At 29.6% G+C, this 11,817-nt stretch overlaps 1 protein-coding gene across 1 annotated transcript; it reads right to left on the bottom strand.

Annotated features, from left to right (window-relative positions):
- Window positions 1–3,632: 3,632 nt before the first annotated feature.
- LOC111024087 (large ribosomal subunit protein eL30) lies at window positions 3,633–5,424 on the bottom strand. The gene is made up of 5 exons (XM_022301674.2): window positions 5,284–5,424; window positions 4,983–5,088; window positions 4,389–4,490; window positions 3,961–4,029; window positions 3,633–3,876 (listed from the first exon to the last, which is right to left on the bottom strand). Exons 1-5 carry the CDS (start codon window positions 5,302–5,304, stop codon window positions 3,836–3,838), a joined length of 339 nt encoding a protein of 112 aa, XP_022157366.2. The 5' UTR covers window positions 5,305–5,424; the 3' UTR covers window positions 3,633–3,835.
- Window positions 5,425–11,817: the final 6,393 nt, after the last annotated feature.

Below are 11,817 nucleotides of genomic sequence, written 5' to 3'. Positions count from 1 at the left end.
TATTTAAAATAAAAAATAATGATATTAAAATCAACTACAAAATAGTCTAAACTTAAAAATAGCAATATTGATGAACAAAATCAAGACGATTATCCTATATTTTCGTAAAATATAGAACTGACAAATGCTTGCAAGAGACACACAATGATAACTATTGCTAAAGAACGCTACTCTACAACATAAAAAAGAATATTGAAAATGTTAATATTCTATCACTAAATCTAGAAACCATGATGACTAATGAGAAAAAAAATATGTATAAAAAAATAGAAGAAATTAGTATGAAAATAAAGAGGGTGAGTTCTATGGTCAGAAAAGTTACAAAAATCTTTGAGATTCTAAGACTTCATATCCCACCATTCAACCTAATTAAATGTAAAAAAATATAATTTTAAAATTAATTTATATAAATAAAGGCAAAACTTTTGATATACTGAATCTTTCATGTTTTGTTTGTCTTTAATCCACACAATTTAAATTTTGTTCCCAAAAAAAAATTTTCAATATTTTAAATAAAAAATAATGATATTAAAATTAACGACAAAATAGTCCCAACTTAAAAATAGCAATATTGAAGAACAAAATCAAGATAATTATCCTATATTTTCATAAAATATATTTACTTCTTACCGATGTTTGAGATCAAACTGACAAATGTTTGCAAGATACACACAATGATCAACAATTTCTAAACAACGTGGCTCCACAATATTAAAAGAAATATTGAAAATGTTAGTATTCTATCACTAAATCTAGAAACCACGATGAACTAAAGATAAAAAAATATGTATAAAAAAATAGAGCATATTAGTGTGAAAATGAGGAGGAATAGAACAACTTTTATAGTCACAAGGAGTAAAAAAGTTACAAAAACCTTTGAGATTCTAACATTTTTCATATTCCACCATTCAACCTAATTAAATGTAAAAATTTTAATTTTAAAATTAATTTATATAAATAAAGGCAAAACTTTTGATATTCTTAACCTTTCATGTTTCATTCATTTAATCACATTTAAATTTTGTTCCTTACAAAATTTTCAATATTTAAAATAAAAATAAAAATATTAAAATTAACTACAAAATAGTCTGAACTTAAAAATAGCAATATTGAAGAACAAAATCAAGGCGATTATCCTATATTTTCATAAAATATATTTACTTCTTACCGATGTTTGAGATCAAACTAACAAATACTTGCAAGAGACACACAATGATCAACTATTGCTAAACAATGTCGCTCTACAATATAAAAAGAATATTGAAAATGTTAGTATTCTATCACTAAATCTAGAAACCACGATGAACTAAAAGAAAAAAAATATTTATAAAAAAATAGAACAAATTAGTTTGAAAATGAGGAGGAAGAGAACCACTTTTACAGTGGCAGGGAGTAGAAAAGTTACAAAAAAAAAAACCTTTGAGATTCTAACGGTTTTCATATTCTACCATTCAACCTAATTAAATGTAAAAAAAAATGTAATTTTAAAATTAATTTATATAAATAAAGGCAAAACTTGTGATATTCTTATCCTTTCATGTTTTGTTCATATTTAATCCACTTTGTGGTGTATTTAAATTTTGTTTTCTAAAAAAAAATTTAATATTTAAAATAAAAAAATAATGATATTAAAATTAACTACAAAATAGTCCGAATTTAAAAATAGCAATATTGAAGAACAAAATCAAGGCGATTATCCTATATTTTCATAAAATATATTTACTTCTTATGTTTGAGATCAAACTGACAAATGCTTGCAAGAGACAGATCAACTATTGCTAAACAACGCTACTCTACGACATAAAAAGAATATTTAAAATGTTAGTATTTTATCACGAAATCTAGAAACTACGATGAACTAAAGAGAAAAAATTATGTATAAAGAAATAGAACAAATTAGTGTGAAAATGAGGAGGAAGAGAATCACTTTAATAGTCGCACGAACTTGAGATTCCAACACTTCATGCTCCACCATTCAACCTAATTAAAAGTAAAAAAATGTAATTTTAAAATTAAAGACAAAATTTTTTATATTCTTAGCTTTTCAAGTTAACGAGAGAAGAAAATTATAATTAAATAAGGGATAGATAAATGAGAAAAGATAGGAGAGTATCATATAAAAAAGAAGAGCCATGGATGAGAGAGACATAAATTGAAGAGAAAGATAATTTGTATATTACAAAAGAAGCGAGGGTTAATATTGTCCAAAAAAAATGTTTCTTCCACATCCGTATTTTTTAATATATTATAGATAGATATAGATATAGAGGTTAGAAAATTAATAAAATTATTAATCAACATGTATTAATATTAGATGCAGAAAAATAAAATTGTTGACTCTTTGTTTTTAAAATTGGGCTTGAATTTTAAAATTAAATTATGAATGAGAAGATTGTTATTAAACAAGTATGATTACAATTTATTAATTCATGAGTTTTAAATTAATATTCACATTTTCTTCCAATACCTTTTCTTATCACAGTAATTGTCAAATCTATATCTTGCATGGAAAAAATTAACTAATATATACCGTTCACATAAATATTTACAAGTTTATATTTTACAATTATTTTCTTCTTTTTAAATATACTTCCTTTCTTAATTTCCCCTAATTTAATTTTATTATTATATAATTTTCAAACAAATTTTTAAATTTATATAAATAATTAAATATAGCCCAATGGCATGTATTCACAAGTTTAAATCAATTTTAAATTTTATATAATTTTTTCAACTCTTTTGGAAAGGATAAACTCTATGGTATAGTAGATTGTAGATCTAATTTCATTTTTTTAATTATAAGTAATTGAACCTTTGTAACTTTTAAAATGCCAATCATATTCCAACATTTTGAAGTTTTGAATGCTTATTTGGGTTTTTTTTCCTCATCGTACCCTCTTAATAAAAGATAACTTTTTTATAATTGAATGAAATCATACGGTTTTTACTTTTTTTATTACAAAAATCTCTTTTGGTTCATGGCCTTATCTGCCTTGAATTAAGGGCACTTGTTCCGATAAATATGATCTCATTTGATAATGTTTTCATTTATTGGTTCTTGTTTACTCTTTTTCAAAATAAATAAAAACATATACATAACTTATAAATATTAATCATGCATCATACAAGTCAAAATGATGAAGTATTATTTTAATTTGCTTAGAAAAAAAGCTGAAGATAAGAAAGAAAAAAACTTGATTTGGTTGTGTTGTATATAAAATTCCTACCTTCTAAAAAAATCAAAAACAAAAACAACTACGTAACGTTCTAATAACAAAAATTAAAAAAACGAGAAACTAAAATTAAAAAAAAGAGGAACAAGTACATTACTAAAACACACAACTTAAATTATGCCCTTAAGAATCTAATGCTTAAAGATGTTGTATTTCTTCTAACACTTCTTAAAAAGACTCCAATACTTAAAGTTAATTCTTCTTCAAACAAGTGTTCAGCCGAAACCATCACAAAAAGAAATCTCCAGATTTCAACTGCATCTGCATGAAGAGATTGTGTTTTAAAGTGATTTAAAACTACTCTTACATCTAGTTAAGCCGAGATTCGAGCGACGAACCAATTGAAGAAGCAGAATTAATCAATACTAAAATAAACATTTGGTGACAACATGCTTCTAATTGACATAGGTAATTGGAACATCAAAATAATGATATCAAAGTTCTCTGGAATAAGATCTCATACATAAAAAAGTTTATAATGAAACCATTTGATCAATAATAACATGCCTCACAAGCAAAAACGTCACTACATCCAACCCAAAATCAAGTGGATTAAAAAGAAACTCAAAACAAAAATCTATGATCTGAGAGGAAGTTGCAACCTAACTTTCTCCAGGAATGCTCTTGATGATATCCGAATCACCTGAAAGCCATTCAAATTCCACAATCAAAACGTTACGCAAGGGAGGTCGTCCAAAAACAGAAACTTGATCAGAGAAAAGTGTACCTGGATCGATAATGCTGAGGCAGCATACTCTGTAGTATTTGCCACAAGCAGTCCCAAGGTCTACATTGCCTGAAAACATAAAAATAAAAATCAGTTTACAAGTCTTTCAGAATTAAGAAAATCAGCTTTAGATCAAAAACAAAAGATGCCACACAAGAAAAGCGATAAACAGTCAAAAAAAATGAACACATTAGTGATATGTGGCAGCAAATGCTCATGTTAAACAGGAAAAGACCATTAAGAAATCTAACAATTCTAGCTTGATATCATATCTGCAATCAGGATGAAAACAATTTGAACTTTTCATTCAGAATACAACATGTAAGTAGATGGATACATGCTCTTATATTGAGTGCCAAAGAAATTGAAATGTAGTACGAAAAATAAAGGGTCAGTCCAGTTCATTATTAAACAGAACAGGAACTTACTTCCATTGTAATGGTGAACTCCAACCTTTGCCAACATCGCATAATACTCGATCTCGGACTTTCGGAGTGGAGGGCAGTTGTTGGCAATGATAATCAGCTTACCTGCAAACATAAAAACAGATATAAACTCAAATGTAAACACTCAGGTATAGAAACATGGATAACAAATAAGATGCTACGGATCTCATCCCTGCTGGAAGCAAATACAGAAACATAGTAATTTGAAATAATGCTAGTGACCCAAATCGAGATCAATTCCGAGGCCAAGAATAACCCCAATCTCAATTAACATGAAAGATTATTTTGCCAAACCGAAGAATCTCGTCAATGGGTTGAATGTTGTAGGCAACAAGTTTACGATCGAAAAACATAAAATTAATTATTTGTGACTTGGGACCAGATTTTGATCTACGGTTTCAGTAATTTCAGTCAAAACCAACCCTCGCTAAGATACAACTAATCAACTAAATAATCAACCGAAAATTAGTAAAGGAAAAACCACCTAATGAGCTGATTAAACAACGAATAAACTCCCATCCATCGAGACAAGTCCAGAGATCGGATCAGATGAAAAAACTTCAACAACAGATTTACCTTTAGAGTTCCTCAAGGTCTTCAGGACGGTTTTGTATCCCAATGTATATTTCCCACTCTTCATGACGAGAGCGAGCCTGTTGTTGATGCTCTCATGGGTCTTCTTCTGTTAAAATCATCACAACAAGAAAAATGTCAGCCCTCGCCAAGAATTAGCAAACGCAAAACGAAAATCGAAGGAAAAATCTGAATCGCCGGTTCGCTATTCCTCCTTAATCAGAACCAAATGAGATTCAATAGAAACTAGTCCCAACACTAAGCCGCAGAGGAGGAAAGTGAGGGTAGAAGGAGAGAAACTTACGGTCTTCTTGGCGGCCACCATTGTTGAGGAGATGAGAAAGCTGCAGCTCGCCGACGAGAATGGTTAAAGAACACTAGAAACCCTAATTTCAAAGAATATATAGAGAGAGAAACGGCCAGTGGTTTAGGGTAAGTCTTTGGGTTATCGGGTCGGGCAATTCCTTTTTTTTAATATATATTTTTTATAATATAAAATAAAAACAAAAACTTTTTTGTTTTTATTTTTGGTTAAGTGTGAGAATAATGTGATTTAAAAAATAAATTACAAAAATAAGGTAGATTTTAAAGTAATAACAAAATAAATATAATTTAAGTAAAATTATAAAATTAAGTTATACATGCATATAACAAATGTGATTTTGGTGCCAACATGAAAAAGACGAGAGGATATTATACGCAATTTTGATGAAAATCCCGTCCAATGCGCGTAATTTCTATTTATAGAAGTTGCTTATATTGTACGCAATTTTCATATCTGTTTATGGGAGTAACGTACATGTTTGCGATTTCCATTTAAAATATTTATATATTTATTTATGTAGTTTTTTTTATATATATGAAGTATATACTCACCAACAACATGTTTTTTTTTCGATAAATCTCAATCTATATAAGTACAAATATATCTTTATGATAATTTATTAACAAAAATAAGTGAAGTCGTGTATAAATCCATTTAAAATATTCACACATTTATATTGGTGGTTTCTTATTTTTTATTTTTTATTTCCTATATAGTTTCTTTTTATTTTACATATAAAATATAATTTATTTTATTATAAGTAAAAAGTATATATTTACCTTGACATATTTTTTTTCAATAAATCTCAGATTATATACATCATTGCAATAATGTATATAAAAAATCACCTATATATAGTATATAAAAAATCACCTATATATAATGGTAATGTAAAAATTGAAAATGAGAATACTTAAAATTGTTGGCAAACAATTAGACTAAAGAGACAACAAATCTATTTTTGGATCATAAGAGTAGATTGATAGTTGTATGGAGAAGAAAATTAATTTAAATAATCCTAATTGAAAATGATATATTTTTATAATAGAAAATTTGAAATGCTGGATAATGATTTTATTTTAAAGAATGCTAAATGAAATTGAGAAATTTTTATAATAAAGATTATATTTTTATAGCAAAGAGTCTACGTCTAACATGTGAATAACAAATTTATATGTACGATAACTTTATATATCCTGTAGAAATTGTAGCCAATGCATGCAATTTCCAACCTTAACATGTATCTTCTAATATCATGTTGAAATCGTAGTCAACGATTGCGATTTCGTACCAAACTCATGGCCAATGACTGCGTTTTTACTAAAATCACATATGTCGGTTGCGTTTTATCTCAAATCGCAGTTAATGGTTATGATTTAACTTTCCTATTTTTTGAAATAGTTTCCGACCTATATTATTTATCTTATTGTTTTTTAAAAATAGTATTATTTATATTTAAAAAATATTTTTAGGAGTTTTCAATCCATTTAGATATCAAATATTATTCGACGAAGATTCAATTAATATAATAATTTACCGCTCAATAATTGAATATTTAATTTTGCTTTATACCTTTTCATAGTTAAAATTAATTGGGTATAAAAAAAATTAACATTAATCAAATGTTCGCTTATTAATTTAAATTTTTGTTTTTTCCATAATAATATATTTATTAACTTTGTGTGAACAATATTCATCATTCATTTGAGTTTATTTATAATAATATTTCAATCTATTTAATCATTAACTCAAAACGAACATAGTTCAACGATAACTGACATATATCTTCAATAAAAAAGGTTGTGAGTTTGATCCAACATCCACATATTGTACTAAAAAAATTATTTAACGATTAATGAAATTGAAAGTTTAGTATTGAAATTAACTTGTTAGTATCAACAAATATATATATATATATATATATATATATATATATATATATTCTCCACAAATTTTTGTCAATACAAAGGCAATTAATTATTTAAGCCAAATTTTTTATTTTAAGCTTGGACCTTATTTGTCAACGTCTTCTATTTTTATAATTTAAGTTAAAACATACAAAATTCAACTAATAAAACTGTGATCAAATACAACTATGAAAACATATAAAGATGGTTGCAAAATACATAAGTGAAAGTGTGCTCAAACTAATCAATAAAAATAAAAAATTGTCAAGCATGACCAAAATAATCAAATACCACAAAATTTGATTTTGTGGAAATTTTAATTAAAAGTATATGATTCTAAGAGAACTATAGAGAAGAGTGGCTTTGATGAAATAATATTATTGTCATGAGTGGTTCAGATCGGATGCCAAAGCGAGCATATGTCAGCGGTGATTGGCATGTACCTCAAATCAAAAGGTTGCGAGTTCAATCATCCACACCACATATTGTATTAAAAAAAGAAAAGAAAAAACGTATATTTTTGGTGTCAATATTTGTTTTCTATTATTTTTCTACAACCATCTTAATAATTTGTGTATACACAAATATATTACCATAAGCTATTAAAAAGGTTTATTTACTTTGTCAAAACGTGCATAGCTCAGCGGTAATTAGTAGTGAGTTTGATCCTCACTCTCACGTGTTGTACTAAAAAAAATAGTAGTTTATTAACTTCAGTGAATGAGTTTTCGTACGGTGCCCATCTGAAAAACCATATAAATATCATTTTACAGACTTCGTAACAACTCTTTTTAAACAAGCATATATATTTCGTAATCCAACTCTAAGAAGTCAGAAATCATTGAGATACCAATTTTCTAATATATTATTGCAAATTTGGGGATCACTTTAGGATGGAAGTGTTGAATTCGAGTAAATAGGTAAAATAATTATTAATTTGTAATCGGTAACTAAAACATTATCAAAATAAATTACGTTGGAGAGGAGATCGAAAATGCAACCGTCACATGTCACATTATCTGAACAATACATTTAGGAGTATTCCAAGGTAGGAGCCGTCAACATATAGAGGTCGAAGAGCGAAAGTCAATTGCATATGGGGTGTCGATCTCCAATGCACCACTACGAATCTGAATATGTTACACCATCTTTAAAGCAGCCAACGACTTTGGTAATTAAGGTAGGTAAACGTCGCCATAATCTTTGTTGATTCTCGTGATCCAAAGAGGAACTCACAAAGGAGTTAATGACTTTTCCATTTTGTGACTGCCAATAATTGCATAGGGTAAGATCTATTCAAGGTATGTGTAAATCTTGATTGCAAACACATATACTTCATACTTGAGTATCAGAGTGCTCACCATCTGTGTGGTAGGTTTCATTGTTCTGGAGAAAATTCATTCAATCATTTAAGTGAATATTATGTACTCAAATAAACTGCAACAATAATTTTTTAGAAAATAAAAGAAAAGCGAACTTATTATTTCACACCAACAAATAAGTTATCCTAGAAAAAATCATGACTATTCTTGATGTGAGGAGTTTAGGATGACAAGATAAATTTTAGTACATTTTAAATTGATAAACAAGGTAACGACCAATAACATGAAACACAAAACGTACCATAAAATTATTTATATTAATTAAAATATCAACTCTCTTTAATAAATCAAACAGCTTAAATAACAATAAAACTATTTTAAGAAGTATTATGGATGGATGATACCTTCTCCATACATATGAGACTCTCATATTCAAAATCTCTTATTAGTAGATCAATCTATTCGTACAATTTAATAATCATACATATGTTATATACTAAGACTAGCATTAGGGGTGTTCAAAAAATTTGACAACCCGACAAACTCAACCCAAACCAACCTAAGGATTGGGTTTGGTCTCGGGTTTAACCTTTCAAAAATTCGATCAACTTAACCCAACCCGAATTTATGCATATATGTGTATTATATATATATATATATATATATACATATCTTCAATGTGAAAACCGTCCATTTAGTTTTAATTATAGTATTTCATTTAAGATTTTCATATTATCTTTTTCTATTTTATATCTTAATCTCATCCGTCAATTTAGTTTTAATCTTAACTCCCCGTTGCCGCGATAATTTAAAAAAAAAAACACACAACCCGACAATCCAACCCAACCCAACCCGAAAATATTTGGTTTGGTTGACCATCCAATTCAAACCTAACGGTTCCTATATATGACGAACCCGAAAATTCTGAACACCCATGACTCGCACCAACTTTATTATTTTCTCATGGGAACAAAAGTTAGATGCATTGCGTCGTAAATATAAAGTGACATCCGTTGAGAATTGAAAACAAAATAAAAAAAAAGAAATGAGTGAATAACAAATAGGCCAAAAGCCCATTATCTTTATTGTTTTAGGTTTCAGCCAATTTTTGGAGTATTTTGGCAGCAATTTGTGGCGGTGGCTCGGGCATTGGCAAAGGCTTTGTGGCATATCAAGATAGACATTATTGGGGTATTTGTATCTTGATTATTGTGAGTTTTTCATTCCTGTTCCTAAGTATTAATAGTGTTAAAATACTTAGAAGCTAGGGGACTTTTGTTGGGACCTTTAGGAGATATTTTTTAGGAGAATTTTGTATTCCAATCGTGAAATAATTATTTTTGAATTACCCACATCTGAGTGGAAGATTGGACGTAGCCCTTAGTGGTGAACTAGTATAATTTTTCTGTGTCGTTTTCTTGTTCTTTACTGCTTTTCTTCCTATTTTCATATTATTGGTTGTGTTGGATATTTTATGTGGAAGGGGAAATTATTCAGGGTATTCAATTTCCCAACAAGTTGTATCAGAGCTGTAAGGTTGCAGCACATGGGTAACATATATCAAGCACACCATTATTATGAAGGGGTTCTGAAGTTCAATCGGGAGAATTTCAGTTTTTGGAAAATGCAGGTAAAAGATCTTCTTACGTGCAAGAAGATACACAAGACTTTAGGGGAGAGACCAACAAGGATGATTGATAAGGATTGGAATGAGATGGATGAGCAGGCCGTTGCGAATATCAGAATGTCATTATCGATGAATGTTTGTAGTCTAGTGGCGAAAGAGACTACAGTGAAAGAATTGTTGAAGGCCTTGCAAGACGTGTATGAAAAACCTTATGGACGAAGTATTTTAATATCCACATGGATGAGGTAACCTCGGTGAATTCCCATATTAATGAACTCACTGATATCTTGAACAAATTAGAAAGGATGGGTGTCAAGATTGAGGAGGAGGTGAAAGCTACGAGGCTGTTGACGTCTTTGCCTGACAGTTGGGAGACGATGAAGACCGCGATGTCGAATTCGCTAGGGAAAATAGCTTGAAATTTACAGCTATTTGTGATGCCGCCTTATCTGAGGAAGCCCGGAGAAAATTAGGGAAAATGTCTGCATCTACTTCAGGGGCAGAAAACGAGGTTGAATAAGCTTTTGTAGCTCGTAACAAAATGAAGACAAAGATGAATTACAATGGGAAGTAACAACGGAGATATAGCAAGGATAGTGAGAGTTCCAGTGAAGAAGTGAAGTGTTTTTACTGCCACAAGAAGGGACACGTCAAACGTTTTTGCAGGAAGTTTGAAGAAGATTTTGAGAAAGTGAACAATACTACAAATGTTGTAACAAAAGAAGAACGGATTGAAGAGTTTCTGACTTGTGTTCAGATGAACATATATGTAGATCAGTGGGTAGTAGACACTACAACATCTGATATGAACCAAGATGCATTAGCCTTGCCGCCAGGACCAATCACTCGTTCAAGGGCCAAAAAGTTACAGCTAGCATTTGATTCTCACATCCAAGCATTAGTGAGCTCCACTAATGGACATCAAGAGGATAAAGATGGGACAAAACTTTATTCATGGTGCCAAATGAATATACGAGACGAAGATGAAGCCAAATGAAGACACGAGAATAAGATGACGGAACTTTACAAAGTTATTATTTATTTATTTTATTATTATTTTAATGATTATCTATCTCATTTTTAGGCCTTTTATATTTTTAGCACAATGATGTGGGCATTTAATTTATCAATTTTTAGGTGTTTTTTTTAATTTAACTATATCACATTTAATTGGGGGTAGTATAGTCTTTTAACTTCCTTTGAGATTAGAGATTTAATCTTGTGAACAGAACGATCAATTGGCTCAGAATGAATTTGGAGTGTTTTATCGTGATGACTAAGGGTTCATCAACTTTGCAATTCTTGATCTAGGTTGCAAACACGGAACATTCAAGCTAGGTTTGATCAACCTTCTTGTGGAGTGTTCGACCTTGAGTAGGGAACCAGTTCTCCTTACCTCTTGGTCTTCGATCATCAAGATAATCCTCGTATAATCTTCCCTTGGGATTGTGCTATTTGACCTGGGGTTTTTGAAATTGACAGTTAGGGTCCTCCTTAGGTGGAAGGGTTTTTATCTGCAATTTTCTACGGCAGCAGCGCACGTTGCTTAGTTTAGTGATTGGCCCTTGAACGAGTGATTGGTCCTGGCGGCAAGGCTAATGCATCTTGGTTCATATCAATCTTCCTTCAGAGGTCGTTGGGTTCGATCGAGAAAGGA

Source organism: Momordica charantia, assembly GCF_013281855.1.
Source record: "Momordica charantia cultivar OHB3-1 chromosome 6 unlocalized genomic scaffold, Mcharantia_2.0 BLBB01000006.1, whole genome shotgun sequence".
NCBI lineage: Eukaryota > Viridiplantae > Streptophyta > Magnoliopsida > Cucurbitales > Cucurbitaceae > Momordica > Momordica charantia.
This window is presented reverse-complemented; position numbering and strand designations above follow the sequence as displayed.

What these genes read in the sequence shown, in the direction of transcription:
- LOC111024087 (XM_022301674.2), bottom strand. Translation starts at nt 5,304, where the DNA reads ATGGTGGCCGCCAAGAAGACC. An exon ending in GACCTTGAGGAACTCTAAAG is followed by an intron (nt 4,491 to 4,982) that starts GTAAATCTGTTG and finishes TTATGTTTGCAG; the next exon opens with GTAAGCTGATTATCATTGCC. An exon ending in CCTCAGCATTATCGATCCAG is followed by an intron (nt 3,877 to 3,960) that starts GTACACTTTTCT and finishes AATGGCTTTCAG; the next exon opens with GTGATTCGGATATCATCAAG.